This window comes from Porites lutea, chromosome 11 (genome assembly GCF_958299795.1).
Source record: "Porites lutea chromosome 11, jaPorLute2.1, whole genome shotgun sequence".
NCBI classification, from domain to species: domain Eukaryota; kingdom Metazoa; phylum Cnidaria; class Anthozoa; order Scleractinia; family Poritidae; genus Porites; species Porites lutea.
In genome coordinates, this window is record NC_133211.1 from 9,767,544 (window position 1) to 9,786,588 (window position 19,045).

Below are 19,045 nucleotides of genomic sequence, written 5' to 3' on the forward strand. Positions count from 1 at the left end.
TACATTTAAAGTAGTACTTAGATAACTACAAGTCTAAAACAACAACTGACCAATAGAGAATTGACAACGCTCGTATACGGAAGGTCTGTTTAGTACGATGATAGAGGGGACTTTAGTTTACCACTTACTCTTATTTACACTACAAAGGAACAAAATGTCCTGCAGTCCCCTCGGATGAGTGGTGACACAGTGGTCACGACGTTTTTATCCCTAAAGGACTTGTCAGAAATTAACAGGGGGGAGGGGGGTGGGAATTTTAAATTTGGGTTTGGAAATGAGGTGACTCATCCCTGCAATGGGAGTAAGATTTTCTAACCCTCCCCTTGACCTTGACTCTCCCCCTCTTGTATAAATGATAAAATCTAGTTCTTTGTAATACATTAGGGTGAGTCAATATTATGAAAGCTCAAAATATATTTCTAATCTGTTCTTTGTAATGCATGCATTTTAGATGACAGTATTAAGCTGAGTCCAACTCTGATTCTGACAGCTGATCACTCGACTCTCCTATTTCTCCTAGGTGTTTTTTTACAAAATAAAGAACTTCTTTTTTCTTCTGTGGGTGAACTTCTACATGATCACGGACACATATTTGCATGACCCTCCCCCTTTTAACGGCCCATTTTTCACGACCCCTCCCTTTTCTGCAGTCTCAAAAAGTTGTGACCCTCCCTCTGTTTCCACCCCCCTCCCCCCCTGCTAATTTCTGACAAGTCTCTAAGCAGCGAAAGAAACCATAAAAAACTCAGCTCACAGAGTTCTCCAGCCCTACCACGAATAGCCTATTAACTTCACAGTCGTCTTCTTGAATTCGTGAATTCTGATGAAGTCCCCATTGTATTTATTTTACATTCATTCCATAAAATCCGGATTCTCTTTTGCAAGAATTCTCTTAACACTCTCAAAATGGGCCCCGCTGAAGTTCATTTTAGCAACATCATTTTCCTTATGAAACTGCTCGTGCACTTGAGAAACTAACTCTTCTGGTAACTCAAACAACGCCTCTCCAGTCGACAAAGCCAATACCTAAGAAGATAAAATGGATGGCAGCATGAGTGAATAAGAGAGAATAACGAGCTATTATGTCCCATCATTCTCTTTTGACGGTAATTATTTTATAACATATTATTACTACGTTACACCATCATAGACTGGTAGCAGTCTTGAACAACAAAGTTACACAGTTTGTGTAGAAAGTGTGTGACTTGAAATACTTGGCCAGCATTTATTTTCAATTTTTACAACAACAACTGGTAGCAATCTTTTTTATTTATATATTTATTTATTTAGTCACTAGGCAGTAGACCACCAAGGATTATATTGGGATGACAATCTCTCATTTTTCTCCGAAGTGGCCCTGTCTACATGATTGTGGTGTAAACCTTCTGGAAGGGTTACCCTACTACTGTAACAGAGTTAATAGAATCCCTCCCCACCCCCTCCCGCCCCTTTTTACATGAGGAGGGCTAAGGAGAGGGCTTAATCTTCCCATGGATATTCAGCCAGCGTACCGTTGCCCACAAGTCCTAACAAGCCAACAGCTAAACTTATGCCGGAAAAAAACACGATATTTTGTATTTAGTAAATGCAATTTTGCAGGCCCTTAGACTACAAAACAGCCTGTATTTTTGCACGGGCTAAGAACGCGCGAGCGGTCAAGCGAACTTTCTGAAGCGAGTGTGAAAACAGAGTGTGAGAGTAAGGAAAGCTGCGCCTTGCACTCACTAAAGAAGTGTGACGCTCGCGTGTTTCGCCCGAAAATCTCACGCCGGCGCTTCGTGCCTGAAAAGCTCATTTTGAGAGGAAAAACCGACTGTTTTGCAGTCTAACAGACGCATGTCTCTAATGTTACGGCGTTTTTCCCTATTGGGTCTTAATTGCATTAACGGAAAAGACGACCGACTTTTTAGATTCGGGGCAAATTTAACCGATCAAGCTACAGTTGGCCACCTAGGAGGTTAACCATAACACGACCATATGTAGTTGAGGTGTTCGGAGCAAAATATTCAAGAACGAAAAAATGCCTTCAGCGAGAAATCTCGGTGCGTGAAGGAAAGAGATAGCAGGTATTGTCGCGTCTTGACGAGAACGCCGACGAGCGCTTAAGTGTCAGGCTTGCTCTACCATCGCTGTGAAAATAATAACACAAAAGAAGTACTCGTGGTCTACGTAAAATCTAGCGTAAGCAATACGGGAGCAAGAAAGAACTGGGCGCGCGCGAGGGGGACCTCCACGCGCGTCCCGTTCTTTCTTGCGCACATATTCCTTCAGGCGCCTGTTACGCAAGCTGTGTAATAACCAACATCTGACCTGAGTCATACAAGCACGCTCTAAATAGTAAATGTCATCAAATGCTTTGGCAGCAGTTTCCGCGACCACAAGTACTCCGTGATTACACATGAACAGCACCGACTTGTCTCCCAGCTGCCTGCCTGTCCTCATGCCTTCTTCATCATCGTGGCTGAGCCCGCTGTAGTCACGGTCATAGGCAATGCAGTTGTAAAACCTGCACGAATTCTGGTGGCACATTCTAAGTTCAGGATTTTTTAAGCTTCCTGAAATTAAAATTTACGAAAAGAATGGTTAAGTGTAGCCTCCCACGCAGTCGATTTTAGGGGAGCTCGTATTTCTTTGTGGGGAAGGAGGAAATACGTGCTCCCCTAAAAACACCTGCGTGGGGGGCTAGATTAAGTGAGACTGATAAAAGTTTCAAGAAGGATTATTCCTACGAGGTAGCAAAAAATCAGTCGAATAACACATCGTTCTATCATTTTGAGGCTCGACAACCTTAAAAGCTCCCCAAACAAGAACGAGAGCTCTAATGGTGGATTTTCTAAATACCCGAAGCAGCCTAAGTGGCACGAATACACAAACCTTAACTCCTATATATGACTTCACACTTGTGTTTCATTATCAGCCCTTTTTGGGGATATATTCTCTCACAAAGATGGCTGTTTGCTCTTGGTAAGTCCGCAATACCCAATACGGCAGATGATGTTCTATATAGACGCTCTCTGCTTCCATTCGTTGAGGGTCTTCAACAAATAACTTACGCTCTTCCTTTAAATAACACCTCGCTTACGGTAACTGAAATAAAAATCAGCGGAAATGTTTACCTATAGCAGTACAATACGGTGGATGAAGGTGAAATACACAAACTGCGTCCGGCCGAGCGTTGTGAACTCCTAGATGAATAGTGGCTGCTGAAATCTCGGCCTTTCCATCTCCTTCAACTACTTGGCCTCTCTTGTTCAAACCCACAAATGACGACGCGCGAACCTAAAAAATGCATATCTTATCAAGAGAAACACTGAAGGCCGATCCTGAGTATCAGGGGTTTGGAGGGAGAGAAAAGCAAAAAAGGGGAGGCAGCCCCCCCCCCCCCCCGGACTTGTCACTCGAGACCTAGATAGGTTGCGGTTGCAGAGCGGAGTATTGACAGATTTCTCTGGAAGGAAATTAAATGTCCAATCACAAAGCGCGTTAGAAATTAGGCCAATTAGAAATGCACACAGATATCCCTGCAAACCTGCAGGATACCAGAACAAGCTTTTGAGAGCTGTTGCGCAGACTGTCCATATCGGGGATTTAGACGGTCTGCGAAGCAGGCTACCTCCTCCTCCGCGCTATAAAATCTCATCTTCACTAATCCCCGGGGAAGGCTGGATACTCGGGCAACACTTAAGGTAAGTGACACTCACTGGAATAAACCTATGCTCCGGCGGTACCTTGCGCATGTGCAAAGCAATGGCATCCTGCTACGGACAGCAATCTCATCCTTGGTAGAACTCATCAGCAAGGCGGAGTTGTCTCGTGTATCTGCAATTTACTTCCGGGGTGAGTGTAGTGCACTACTTTATGCGCTACTCCCATCAATTCGAATTGTATCAAGCCTTTGTGGTGTTCTAATTGGCTAAGTGTACCAGATATGCAAAAGCGAACCGAGAAAAACCTGTTTTTCGTCACTGAATAATTACTTCAACACTTGATAATAATTATCAGAAGGTTCGCTCGTATTTGCAGACGAGAAGACTTCCTAAAACAATTAAAGGACCAACCCTTGATTTCCATCGGCTTTGATCTACTGTCAGAAATCCATCCTTCGTCATCTAATAATCATAATTGCAGGCCAAAAAAAAAAGTAACTATCTACTGTCAGAAATCCATCGTTCGTCATTTAATAATTATAATTGCAGGCCAAAAAAAAAAAACTGTTAATAGTATGTAATTTACTCCCAAATGTCAATGACGGGGATGCACCTCGCCTCGCTTAGGGGTAGAAATTGCAGATTTTGCTGTCAATTAAGTTGTTGAGGACGGAAAGCCAATATTTTTACCAATAAGGCATCCGTCTTAGCGTTGAATGTAAAGAAATATGTACATACAAAACAAACAAACAAACAAACGCCTTCATGGTGGAGTATGGGCTCCTTATTTTAGGGGTCAAATAAAGCCTGAGCCACGCCCATATTGCTTTTAGTTAAGGGTGGACTTTCTCAAAGTTCCTCGCTTCTCGTTTCCGGTTCTGGTAGTAGGCCCCAGAGCTCCCGCTCCCTCGCTCTCTTTGTCACCGAAGACATTAAAAATTTCTATCTCACGCAGTGCGCTCGAGAAAAATTTTGAGCTCGACTTGAAGTCTAAGTTAGGGGTTTAATTAATTCTGACTTTCCCACGAGCATCCCTGTCTCTTTCATATGGGAGTCTTCCTTAGGATTTTAAATATAATTATAGCATATTTACCTCACTCCAATGCAAGCCATATGGGATGAGTAACATGACTTGGCCTTTACCATCCGCTGCTGGAGCCATCATACTCAAATGATTACACACTCCTTCGTGCAATCCAAACTTTTCAAAACCACGATAACACGCCGCTAAATCAACACGCCTCCGCCAGTTTTCGCGTTTTGCGTCTTCTACCAGAACATCAGTTTTAGAAACTGTGTGAAGCCTTCGCGCTTGAAGACAACTGACTTTGTCTCGACTGAATTCTGTGTTCAGGAGCCGACTTACGAAACGAGAAGGTTGGAGGGGAAGACGTGCTACTGCGGCCCTCATATTGTACGCTCAATCTAAAAAGACAAAAAAGGGTTGTGTTTACATCAGCACTGGAGTGAATTAAAAAAAAGTCATCACAAGGTTTCGGATGTGGACAGTCTATGAGTAACTGTGGATCCTGTAAATATCTAAATGCAGTTTTAAAATTACGAGTGGAAAAATATGTTTTACAACTTGTACGAAAAGTAATGTTGACACCACAAAAAGAGCTGTTGACTGGAAAATGCATCTTGTTTGTTAGTAGTCGAGAGAGAGTCCGCTCCGAAAAGTCAGCGTCGAGTCGTGCTAGTCGTAAGGATGAACAGCATCATTATCGACTCGGCAAAATAGAGTTTCAAATCGTTGTGGTTACATGAAACTGTTCTTTCATGATATAAATGTGATAGACACCAGAATTGTATTCTTCTGTAGATACTTACAGAGAGGGCAGTGAATAAAAGTGCGAGCTTCGCGCCTTCCTCGAGGAAAAGTGTCCAATCAAGTGCCATATTAATGGTCACGTGAAACGGGCTGAAATTTGAAACACGCGACCAGGAAAAGCGGCTGATGTTGTACTGTGTACGTCGAGGTTTTATTGCAAAGTATTTTGTATTTCCCTTCAATTTTCCAGTTTTACTCACGCTCATTGGTTCTTTCTCTGGAATTGCTTCCTTTGAATGTCAAAGAAGTTTTGTTAAACGTATGAGAATGGCGTCTGCTACCGAGCCTCGTGGTAAGTTAAGCTTATTGATAATGAGCTTAAAAACCGAGTTTTTTGCCTATGAACAAATATTTAAGAACTCTCGAAGTATTTCAACGCTTATTTATATGCTTTTAAAAACTTATCACTAAATTAATATTTTTAAGAACATTCTACCAGCGCTGGTGTCGCCTACGAAGTCATATTAAGTCCCAAGGTGGAAACTGCTAGAAAACCCCGCCTAACTCCTCTAAGAGGAAAAGAAAACAAGAAGCAATTGGACGAAAGGATGAAAGCAGCTGAAGAAAGAAGAAAGGTAAAAATGAATTATTGTAATGAAATTTGTCGTACATCAATGGCAAGAACTAGTTAAACTCAAACTGCGGTTACTCTTGAAGTAGATACAATTTTTATCTTCCAATCCTCTTCGTTGGCTTGCAACTGAATTGTAAAAAATACTAACCTTTTTACTGTACCACTCGATCAAGCGATCAAGCCATTTAGCGTAAGTTAAATTTAGCCGAAGCCGTATAATTTTTCATATTCGTGGGCCCCTTTTTAGGGAGGTGAGCTTAATTTGACCTGCCGAACAGTCTGAAAATATTAGGTGGGTTCACATCTACAGTATGCACTCAGGTGCACATTTTGTGTAAGGGTGCATTTGAGTTCTATGCCTATGTACTTGATGAAGTGCACTTTAGATTTTGCCTGGGAAAGGGGTTGATGCCAAAAAAAAAAACCAGAACAGCGAACGTCTTTTGTGCAAAATGTTTTTTATTGTGTTGTTCAAATCATCAGAAACATTGCAAGGAGATCTGCATGTCTCATGCACTGTACAAAGATGAACCCACAGTCCTTATGACGAAATAAGCTTGTGACATTATTTTGGATAAGTTCACTCTTAAGTGCGACCATAAAAGCGTTAACTGAGATTGGACTTTGAAACTTGGGTAACTCAGTCAGTTTTTTAGTACCTGTTGTGTTGTAATGATGGTGGTTTAAGTCCCATTAGAGCCTAAATGATAGGCATTCCTTAAGGCCTATTGACTGATTAAAGGCAAAGCTATCATTTTGTGGCATTTGACGTTACAGCACAACTCCTAATCTTAGGTATTTTGTGGTTCTTCTTATGGGCTGACCTTTAACAAGTTTGCATTTTTCGTTGTTTTAATCTGTCTCATCAACACCATCTTGAATTACATCATGGACAGACCATGGTCACAATTTTGTGAGGTAATACAAAAAAGCTGATGTACAGCAGATTCGCCTTTCGGCCAAAAAACTGTTTAACCATGAAACTCAAGATATTGCACAGATTCTTGATGAGTGAATTAGTGAACCGGTGTGAGCAACAAATAAAACAGAGTACTGGACTTTTTGTTGACACCCTGGTTAGCCACCCTTCCCCTGGCTTTTTCATGCAATAATGGTGCAGCTTTTTTTTCTGATGTTTGTGCGACACACTTAGTGTTGTCATTCTAACCTATACAACTTTGCATTTCATTCTCAACATTTAAGATATCACAATTTTTTGGGGGAGATCAGTAAATTTACTCTGTTGCATTTCTGTTTGCACATCCAATCAAAAGATACTCTAATGCATTGTATTATCTATTTTTACTACTTTTAACTAGACAGTGTTCTCCTTATCAGGCGGTAACTGGTAAAATTTACCGCTTGAAGCAGCACTTCTCACTGCCTGCAACCGCTTGAAAGTTAATTGTAAGTTGTTTTTAAAAAAATACAGAAGTTGTGATCCGATCCCATCCTCACAAGAAAATCAATGAAAATAAGGAAATTATACAGGTATACACAGCTATTGTCACTGGGTACTTTATTTGAAAAATGCTGACTTGTACCTTTCAAATCAATGCAGGCTAGCAATTTTTTTTGCGGGCTTCTCTCAATAAATTCATTTGTGCAGCAACATTGACGTGTGCCTTTGTTGCAGCTGTATTTCATTACTCATCATGAAGTGACAGCAGGCCATGCTGTCATTTTTGTCCGTAGAAATCAATCAAAAGTGAGGCCAAAGAGGTAACAGTACCATAAGAAATTAACAATAATAATCTTTTTGTGTAAGCCTTTTAAATCTTCTATATGAATTCAGTTTTGATTTCCTGGAAAGTTCAACTTCTTTAACTTTTGTTACTTAAGTGAAAGTCGTGGCAAAGGCAGGCTTCAGTTGTAAAATTCTTCGTCGTGAGGGCTTTAAATACTTTTTAGGTCAATTGGTTGAAAGAATGTTCGAAAGTAAAAGCCTTGATGGACATGATAGTTTTCCAGATATTAAAGACGGTAAACGAGTGTAGCAATTTGAAGCAGAGAACCTGCTTACTTTTAAATGCTTCACAATCATGGATTCAAAAGCGGGGGCAGCTATAGTGAACACTATTTCTAGTCTTTATATGGGCCGTGCAGTATCGAAAGAGAACATTTAAGACAGAATAAAATTATCGGAAGCAAACATTTTAAAGTGCTATCTAAAAATTATACAACCCAGTTTGTGTAAGGTCTTGTAATAAGGAAATGATAGGACATTTCAGAGAACTTTGCTCCTAAAGCTTTCGCAGTGATGGTAGGGCCATGTCCCCCACCCCCCTTTCCCCAGGAAAGCGTGCCTCTGGGGCATACCTTTTGTCTTACAGGTCAGGAATGGTTTCTTAATTACCTGCTGAGCTAAAATTAAGGGAGAACACTGACTACAGCATTATGATTACAGCATTATGTGTACAGTTGACTCTGATGTCATGCCCAGGGAAGAGGGGGTAATCTGGATAATTTTCAACTGATGGGCACGATCAAAGGATTTTTTTCTGGTCCCAGTCCAGAACAATTGGGTCCCTCATGGGTCTTTTGTAACCACACAGCTAATCTGAAGACAGACTCCAAAACTCTGTATTACAGTTTACTGAAATAAAAATAGTAGTAGCAGGCATGAATCTAGGATAAATATTGACCGATTTCTTAAACAAGTGCCAAAGTTTCTAGGGGGCTGGGGGCATGCTCCCCTGGGAAATTTTTTTGATTTTAACTCCCTAAGTCCCCTTTTCTGGCTTCCTGAGTCATTCAGACAGGATGTTGGCCAATTCCATTCTCCTGAGATGAAGCATTTTTACAATCCATTTTCCGGATTTCAGCTTGGAAAGTTTTTTATTTAAAACATATTTGGTATGAAAAATCTGACCGATTTCCATAAAACAGGAAACCAATATGGATCCGCACCTGTTACTCCTTCTATCTTAAAGCACAACAAAGACTAGAAGAAATAAGCATATTTGTTTAACAACAGCCATGAGAACAGCCACAGAAATCACACAAACAGGATATTCTACGGGATATTCTTTTGCATCTCTGGGGATTCTTATGCGTCAGGGATGCAGGACGCAGAGTATAAAATAACTTGGAGATTTTTGAAGATTTGTGGTGGTGCCTGGGTATGTTAACTTTAGATGGTATCATGAAGAAATACTTCAAGCAATTTCTAATGTTACTCAATTTCTTGTTTACAACAGACTGTTATATCATTTAATGCCGTCTAGAAATTTTTAAGGCTCGGAAATTTGGCATGGGATTTTTTGGGGTTAAATTTTTGGTCCAGGAATTTTTTTTGGTTTTGTTGGAAGCCCTAGGGATTTTATGGGTTTTGATTTTTGTCCCTATTCGATCATTGCTGTCACTTGAAATCCGAAGTAGTGCACAATATTCAAGAATAGCTAGCCTAAAGTTATGTACAAAATAGAAAATGCTTTTTGATTTGTCAGTCCAAATATTCTGTAAACAATGCCTTAAATTGTATTAGCCTTGTTTACAGCAGCATCAACTTGAGCTCCCCTCGACGGGTCATAGGAAATCAAAACTCCTATCACCCAACATGTCATGGAGAACTTTCAAAATGTCACTTGTACACAAAAGTAATGAAATACTGAGAAAATTGAACTCAAAAACATGCGTACCGCTTATGTTATACACATTCCCAAGACACTGGGACAACTGGGGTAGAAACATTGCCCACTGAAATTTTCAGTAACTTTTCCCTTCCATTAACCTCATTTTATTGAGCTATTTTGAAAAAATAGCTCATATGTCAGTGGTGTGAGCGTATGTATCTTTGTGGCTTTGTAACTTTGTATGTTCGGATGTTTGTTGCAAGAGCCAATAAGGTTGAAGGTACTATTAGTTGATGCTTAGGAACCAATGAGATCTTAGCATCTACTTAAACATGACATTGGTAAAGGTCGAACAAGGGCACTTTGAGACCGCCATCTTTATTCTTCACAATTTTTTCGTCTTTTATTACGGCTACAGGTGTTTGGAAACTTTATATTAAATATCTTCATTATTCAAACGCTGTGTACAGTGATGCAGCTGTTTAAGGGTTCATATTCTAGTGTGGATGCTGCTTCAAGACATTTCTGACCGAATTCGGCTATCGTTAACGGTATTAACGCACGTATTTATGAGTTGTGTTTCACGTGCTTCAAGGTAGAGTATAAAAGATCGTATATTTTTAAAGCTCTTCCAGTGAAGCAATAATTGATATTTAGATATAGACTTTTATTCGAAAGTATGCGCCCTATAAAATGTGGTTTTAGAAGTTTAAAAGGCAGCTTATTTTTTTGAAAGCTGTATCGAGTATTGTTAATCCTGTAAACAAGCTTTAAAAATATTATTCTCTCGCTTACAAAGTTCAACCGACCTTTTTCGTTCTATTTAGTAAAGATGCGTAACTTAAGTAGAAACAGTGGCGTTAGGGAATAAAATTGGAGGAAGCTAGTTGACACAATAATCATGATATAAGTAGAAATATATTTCGGCAGTTTGATAATTTTCTTGGAAGTTAATAAATGTTAGGCTATCAACCTTGACCTTGCATGAAACATAATTTAACTGCAGATGTTGTAGTAAAGCCGAGGTGATTTCTTAAAATCGTTTAAGAAAATTTTGTAACATCTTCACATGCAAATTGTGTGCATGAGTTATTTTTACAATTCTGTTTACTAGATTACTGTGTGATAACTCGAATTCCCTCACGTACGAACGACGAAAGGGGGCAAAGTCCGACACTTTCACGTGCCAGCTGTGTGACTGTACATCACATGCAGATTGGCTTTTTGAGCTATTTTGAAAAAATAGCTCATATGTCAGTGGTGTGAGCGTATGTATCATTGTGGCTTTGTATCTTTGTGGCTTTGTATGTTGGGATGTTTGTTGCAAGAGCCAATAAGGATGAAGGTACTATGAGTTGATGCTTAGGAACCAATGAGATCTTGGCATCTATTTAAACATGGCATTGGTAAAGGTCGAACAAGGGCACTTTGAGACCGCCATCTTGATCCTTCACAATTTTTTCGTCTTTTATTACGGGTACAGGTGTTTGGAAGCATTACATAAAATATCTTCATGATTCAAACGCTGTGAATAGTGATGCAGCTGTTTAAGGGTTCATATTCTAGTGTGGATGCTGCTTCAAGACATTTGTGACCGATTCGGCTATCGCGAACGGTACAACGCACGTATTTATGAGTTGTGTTCCCCCGCTTCAAGGTAGAGTATAAAAGATCATATATTTTCAAAGCTCTTCCAGTGAAGCAATAATTGATATTTAGATATGAACTTTAATTTGAAAGCATGCTGCCTATAAAATGTGGTTTTACAAGTTTGAAAGGCAGCTTATTTTTTTTTTAAGCTGTACCGAGTATTGTTAATTCTGTAAACAAGCTTTAAAAATATTATTCTCTCGCTTACAAAGTTCAACAGACCTTTTTTTTTCGTTCCGGCAAAACAAAAAAATAATAATAAGTGAACAACATGATACATCCGTCCTGCATACTAAGCATTATAGTTATTGAAACGTATTTTTTTTAGTAAAGATGAGTAACTTAAGTAGAAGCAATAGCGTTAGGGAATACAATTGGAAGAAGCTAGTTGACACAATAATTAGATACTATTTTATTGAGTGGAGTAACATGATATGAGCAGAAATATATTTCGGCAGTTTGATAATTTTCTTGGACGTTAATAAATTTTAGGCTATCAACCTTGACATGGCATGAAACATAATTTAATTGCAGATGTTGTAATGAAGCCGAGGTGATTTCTTAAAATCGTTGAGAAAATTTTGTAGTAAACAATTTGCGTTTTGTAAAAGGGCCAAAGACCAACATCTTCACGTGCAAATTGTGTGCATGAGTTATTTTTATAATTCTGTTTACTAGATTACCGTGTGATAACTCGAATTCCCTCACGTACGAACAACGAAAGGGGGTAAAGTCCAACACTTTCACGTGCCAGATGTGTGACTGTACATCTCATGCAGATTGGCTTTTCACAATAATCATAGTAACTTGAACATATGAAGACCTGTTTCGTTTTGTAACCAATGCCTTAAAAAAGGCTCTTGTCTTTTAAGAAGCAATAGCTTTTAAAACATGAAGAAATAAGTTGTTGGCGTTAAGGACTGTTTCACTGAGTAGAATCGCACGTGAAAACCTCGTGAATTGTGATGATGCAACCATCTACCACAATGATAAGAATCCTGGTATTTCCTAACTGCTCGAATTCGATGAGTCACATTTTGGCTTAAGAAACTCCGAGGAAACCTTAGAGTTTTCCTTCTAATCAACGTTTGGTGAGTAGATATTTATTTTACTTTAATAATCTGTTTAACTTGCACCAAATGTAACAGGGAAAGGCAGGGGAAAGTGAATACATAGCATGAGGATCGACGCATCTGAGCGTTTTGCGTTTTCATTTATATACAGCAATACCCAATTTCGCACGAAAACCCAGTCTACATTTAGGAGGAAAAAGGTAGATTCATCACTCTTGGTAAGGTTACACTGAAGCATTAAAGTTACACTGAAGCATTCAAAATAGCTCATGCACGTTTAACGTGCCTATGTTTAATGTGTGCTGATGTGCCAATTTGTTTTTTTGCCATGCCCAGTGACAGGCATACATTATGCAAAAACAGCAAATTGCCTTGATATTTACTCAAAACACACTGTTTTCTGCTTTTTTTTCCTTGTTAGAGCATCGAGGGTGAAATGCTTGCAAAGGTAGTGGTACAGATTGCGCGAGTTAATCAAGTTCAGCTAAACAAGCAGCAAACAGAGGAGAAGCAAAGTAAAATAGCAGAAGAAAAGTACAAGCAAAATATGGAGTCTCATATTGAGAAAAAGGAAGCTCAAATTCAAGCACTAATTGATCGGCTTCATGCCAAGGATAACCACATCAGAGAAGTGCAAGCCAAGTTACAGGAGATAAGTGTCTCACATGCTAAGAAGTTGGAGGAGAAGATTCAACACAAGGAAGCTGTGACCAAAGAGAAGCTTGAACTACTTCGTAAGGTTCAGACAGAACAATGGCAGGCTCATGAAAAGCGTATTCAAGAGGTCTTGGCCTCTTTGCAAGAGATCATTGAGAAGAATTCCAAGAAAGCTGAAGAAAATTTACAGGAGAGGATGGAAAGAACAGAAGAAAAGCGCCAGGCACAGATCCGCGCACTTCAGGAGCGATTGCGGCTCAAGTCATCCAAGATAGAGCAAGCACGACAGTTTATGGATAAACTTGTGGAGGAAACAAAGAAGAGTTACGAAGAAAAACTCAAACAGAGGCAGGAACAAATGGAGGAGAAGCGGAATGCAGAATTGAGGAAAATACAACAGAAGGCAGAGGCCCATGACAAACATGTTGAAGAGGTGTGTCAAAAAGTGAAGACAAGAAAAGCGGAAAATACTCAGTGATGAGAAAAACATGTGGCAGGAACAAGTAACACAATAGCATATTTTCCTTCCTATTAAGTACAGTGTACTTTGTACAATTTTCTTGTCCATGAACATTCACTGGACAAAACCATGACAACATGTTTGGCCAAAAATACTAACCTTATGTGTCTCGTTTATATTTAAGGAATAAGTGAAACATTTGTTGCGTTAAACTATTGTACAGGTGAAGTATAGATGTTTTCAAAATATTATTGTTTGAATTAAGCAATGTTTGGTGCATGTTGAAATAACTGAGTTCTTTAAACACATGATTGACTTTGTTCAGGTTGTGGACGGGAACAATAAATTGCTTGTTTTCTTTAGTTTTGGTCATGTTTACCCTTGATAGAACTTGCACTCTAAAGTGTCCACATTTCAGCGTGGGACAGCTAATAAGATTTTCAAAAAGAACCACAAAACTCAGACTCAGGTGAACCTAAGGAAATAAAATATTATGTGTTGTAATATCGGGTGTAGCTGTTGTGGTTTAATTTTACCGTGGGTTCCAGAGGCTTTTCATGCGTGGTTTCCGGTTTCGGTCAAGTCTTAATAAGTGACCCGCGTGTTTTCTTCACGGCTTCGTCTTCCGTGTCTTCGAATGGCCAAAGACATGTCGGCCTGTGGCCGACGAAGCTCTTTGTCGCACGCGAGAAAAAACCTCTGGTACCCAGGGTAGTTTAATTTAGCCTTGTGGATTAAATTTTCTTTTCTTTTGCTTTTGGGTATGGTAATGTATGATAATGAGTTTGAAACAAAAGAAAATTAAATTTAAACAAAAAAAGAGAAAATTGAACCACAACATAGCCAACTAGTTTTACAGTAGCCTGCGTAGCAAGCATTTCCAATCAATTTTTTTTTGCTCTGTTCCCAACTTTCTCGATGAACTCGCGCGGAAATGCTTGTTACGCAGGCTAGTTAAACAGAAATGATAAAGCAACCCTTTTTTCTAGCCTTGTCAGGATGCTTTATCATTGAAACCAGGGTTTAGAGTTTAGAGTTTAGAGTTTAGAAAAGTGTGGTCAGAATAAGTGTCCTTCCCAGCCACTCAGGCCAGTGTCATGCTTTGTGTGGTGGTGAGGAGATTGAATGACTCCAGTCAGAGAGGCTACAAAGGAGACTAGGTTTGAATTTGACAGGGAAGAGATCTGCTTGTGCGGATGCTTCTATAAGTCCCAGAAGTGGGGGTAGGGGGGTGGTGCTTAACTCCCCTATATGGCCTGTACAGGGATGTGCTTGAGGATAGGGTATGGTTTTTGGTCCCTCTACCCTGAAAGTGGTATATAATTTAATGTTATCTGACCTAGTAATTGTCTTGTCCCATCCTAGACAGGGTAAGCAGCTCCTGACAGGGTGTAGCTAGCCTGAGTAGCTAGCCTAGCGTTTAGCCCGCATGGGCAACATATTCCCGCACAGCCTGATGAGAGCGGCATGTGCGCCCTTCACGCTCTCGTGCGTCCACAGATCCGATTTTCCCCTTCCTTTTTAAGTGCCTCTCGCACAATACCTTACATGTGAAGTGCGCTTTGGCGACTTAAAGCTAAAGGATTGTAGGAATATCTGTTGTAAGCACGTACACAATCGACATACCAGACGAACCGAAAGAAGTCGTCTGCATTAAGGTTTCATTTAAGCCTTTCTTTTTCCATCCTCCCCCTAGTAAAGACGTCCCGGTCAAGAGCGTCCTGGCAGGCTACCGAGTGCATCCTCCAAACCTCGTCTTTTCGAAAGTGCTCTCCAGAGTGGTTTAAGGCCCTGTTCACGCGAATCCGGGTAAAAATGTGCAGTTTCATAAATGTCTCAAGGGATTCGTGCGGTCGGAGCCTCAGATCAAAATGGCGATAGTGTTTGAAAGAGAAGGGATGGGGATTCCGGGCGAGTGGGAAGCGCGAGGGGTAGCGCAAATTCCCTTCCCTTCGAACGCCTGCCAGCAAGGCAGGCTAGAATTCGTAGGGGTTAGTCACGCGTCCAACGCAGACACACGTTCTAAGCGCTTCGTCACGCGTTCCTATCTTCGTTCGTGGGGAGGGGGGGATTGCGTGACGAGCCAAAAGAATGTCTGGGTGGGATCGAGTATCTCCCAGGCACCCCTCCCTGACGCTCTCGTAATAATGTGTTAAGTTAGGTTACGTCGCAAAGTGATTTGATCTCCGATTGATCAATTGTCTTTTTCAATTGTCAAATTGCAAGTGACCCGCCTTTGCATATGTAGACTGTACTGGTTGTATTCGGAACATCTCTCTATTGAAACACATCTAATATGAAAAGTAACTTGTAGCTAGCGTCGTTTCTTTACTCTTTTTTAGCTTTTGAAGCCATTTCAGAACCAGTTTGGCGAGGTTTATTGCGACATAAGCCATTGCAAAGTATTTTTTAGAACATAAAAGACGAGAACAACTAAAACTCGCCAAAAAAATAAAATAAATGCCTTTATTTCGCCCGTTAAAATACATAACAAACGTTACAGAGACTGAAGTATACAAATCATGAAAATCGCACAGATCATTTACAATTATTACTGAAACAACCTGATAGACTCCTGATAAAACATTGGATATCTATATTGTTAAATTGCTAAGTTGTATTAATTGAAACCTTATTCTATTTTAAAAAGTACCAATTCTTTATTAATCCGTGATAATTGACTTGCTCGTGATCTTAACCTCTTGGGTGACTCTTTGACTTTCGGCCAAAGGGCATATAATGGATGGTTAACATTGTTCTTGATTTTGGTAAACAACCTGCGGTCACACTTTTCTATAAAGGTCATAGATATTAATTAACACAGAAGTGTAACGTCGCTTATTGCACCCTGTTAAAAAGCATTGTACGGTGTTTAAATCTACCTGGCTGTTCTCCATTAGACTGAAAGTGCGTATGTGATCTTTGGCAGAACAATAGCCTTAAAGAGGTGATCTATCTCTACCTGCGTATATCCATCTTTTCTTAGTGATCTCAAAATGTACAAACACTTGTTTGCTTCCCGAAGCTTTCCCTTGACATGAGATAAAAACTTACAGGCGTTTTGTAATGTGACACCTGATAGAGTAAGACTGTCACTCTGTTCTATGCCGCATAGTGGGGGAAAGTTAGGTGTGACACCTTTTTAGACATACAGAGTTCTTTGCATTTGCTTGTGTTACAGCTCATGCCATTCAGGGGTACTTAAACATAGCATTGTTTAAACGTATTTTAGTATTTAAACGGTAGATATGGGCATATTTTTATCCCCTAAAAGTTTTTCATCTGTTCCCAGTTCGGATTTCCAAACTGAAAGTCTAGTGATCCGAAAATTATGGGATCCAAACTTACCTTTTCGAAGATTTCAGCCTGAAAAAGGCTCCTTAACATTCTAGGTGACCTTTTTAGGGTAAAAATCCGTTAAAAACGGGCAATTATACCATTTTGTAGATGTTTGAAAATCCTAGGAGAGGCAGGCAAGCAAGAAATTTTACAACAAATGTTTCGAAAATTCTAGATCTCAAATCGTCTTCCGAACGGATATTTTCCGAAAAGTGACGCCGGGCCGCCCCTGACCATTAACCTCTGTCCACTCTAAAAATGCATTTAGTGCGATTTGTGATTCATCTACACTATTCTTACGCTCAGTCACAAGAACAGAAGTGTCTTCAAGAAGCTGACGTACCAGTTGAGGGTCAGTTGACAATGTATGGGTTTAAAGGGCTCTGTGTTTGTTTCTCTATTAATAAGTTGTGCTTGACTCTGTCAAAGGCTATTGATCGTAAACAGCCTGACTGCTCGGTTATCGTTGCTATCTAAAGCTTGGAGAAGCTCACGCTGCATTTTAAGAAGCGCGTTTGTACAACTGCCTCCTGTTCTGTACGCAAACTGGTTATTACAAATAATAATAATAAGGGTGGGAACTATATGCCAAATAATAAGTCGCTGGCAGAAATGTTTATTCATGCCGGCATGAATGGTCATATTTGCCCGTTTCTAAGGGCTTCTTCGTGCTTAATCGTCAACATCTGAGTGTTCTACTTGTAATGTACCCTACAGAGGTTTCTCTCTTGCATGGTTAGCGTTTTAATACGAAGTCGTTCGCGTCGCTTGTCAGTCGCGTAGTTGGTTTGTTTTATACGCTCCGGGAGACAATTGACGCGAACGACTCTCACTAAAGGCGAACTTCCTGCTAGAATGCGAGAGTTTATTTCCTTTTTTTCTCGTGAAAAAGGAACAGTGCCACATGTGATGTGTGTGCTTTCATTTCAACGCGTAAGGATGGCGACTCACGTAAGGCTTACAAACCAGCTTGTCGAATAGAATCCCGGGAATAGAACGGCAAAAGATCGACTTCGATTCATACGTCGAACTTCACATGTGCCGAACCTAATGCATAAATTATGTTAACGTATTTTTCAATATAATCGCGCTTCTGATTGGCTATTTGGTGGAGGGCAGAGCTCACAGAAGCGTAGCCTGCGATCATGCTCTGTAATCGGCCAAAGAAGCAAGGAAGTAAATAAAAAATAACGCCTGATCTCAGGTTAACAGAAGCGTAACGAGGGTTACCAGCATTCACGTTGTAGATTTTTAGACTGAAACCGGACAGCTTAAAACGGTCTTCTAAAAGTTGCTTTTCTTGATCCATAAAGAAATAGTACTGTATTTTAACATTTATGGCGTCACTTTATTTTGTCCAAATATCACGATCACTATCTCCTCAGCTGTCTCCTTGCCATAACAGAACACATATCACACTAAAATCAAAACAAGAATTTCTAGGCTTACTTTTTTCCAGTTTATTTCCCTATTTTAGGCAGTAAGGATGATGTTTCTTTTCGCCACGTATTAGGTTCGGCACATGTAAAGTTCGACCGTCTGAATCAACAGTCGAACTCAATAGTTTGAGTCGACTTAAATATGTATTAGGTTCGGCACATGTAAAGTTCGACGTTTGAACCGGGCCAGTACCCTGATCCCTGAGAGAAATCGTCCTTTTCTTTATGTTCACTAAAGATGCTGTGAATAAGGTCTTTAAGATGTATTTACACAACACTCTGGACACACTGAGAGAAAAGAAACTTACCTTGTACTGACCCCTTGTATTGATTTGGCGAGTTTGTTTGGATGCAGTTCACTATGCATTCGGAGAAAATACTTACATAACACGCCAAACCAGCTTCACCGGTCATACGGCAGGTAATGCCGGGTTCATTCTCTGTGAGCATATGAATTACGGCAGAACTAAAACTCGCTGGAATCGAGTTGAAACGGCCAAAACTGCTAGGAGACAATGTAAGAAATTCTGATGTTTTTTATTGCTGTTTTGTGACCTCATCCACTACAAACCGGCCGGGCAAACCGGTCAGAGTTTTCCGGTGTCACAGCGTTTTGGGCATCCCCATTCCCATATCCCTAGCGTTTTGGGCATCCCCGATGGGGGATGCCTAAAACGCTGATCGCTTAGGGTAGTTTCGAAAACGAAGCACTCGAAAACGAAGACCGAAGCACGAAGCACCCAAAACTCGAAAACGAAGCACCCAAATCTCGAAAACGAAGCACCCTAGATCGAAAACGA

At 40.2% G+C, this 19,045-nt stretch overlaps 2 protein-coding genes across 2 annotated transcripts; one reads left to right on the forward strand and one right to left on the reverse strand.

Moving 5' to 3' along the window:
* Nucleotides 1–720: 720 nt before the first annotated feature.
* On the reverse strand, nucleotides 721–18,677 carry LOC140952677 (putative aldolase class 2 protein CC_1201). Its single transcript, XM_073402119.1, has 5 exons — nucleotides 18,554–18,677; nucleotides 4,741–5,072; nucleotides 3,117–3,279; nucleotides 2,311–2,555; nucleotides 721–1,026 (listed from the first exon to the last, which is right to left on the reverse strand). The coding sequence occupies exons 2-5, from the start codon at nucleotides 5,056–5,058 to the stop codon at nucleotides 853–855; spliced, it is 900 nt and encodes a 299-aa protein (XP_073258220.1). The 5' UTR covers nucleotides 5,059–5,072; nucleotides 18,554–18,677; the 3' UTR covers nucleotides 721–852.
* On the forward strand, nucleotides 5,425–13,829 carry LOC140952676 (uncharacterized). Its single transcript, XM_073402117.1, has 3 exons — nucleotides 5,425–5,770; nucleotides 5,905–6,053; nucleotides 12,772–13,829. The coding sequence occupies exons 1-3, from the start codon at nucleotides 5,605–5,607 to the stop codon at nucleotides 13,483–13,485; spliced, it is 1,029 nt and encodes a 342-aa protein (XP_073258218.1). The 5' UTR covers nucleotides 5,425–5,604; the 3' UTR covers nucleotides 13,486–13,829.
* Nucleotides 18,678–19,045: the final 368 nt, after the last annotated feature.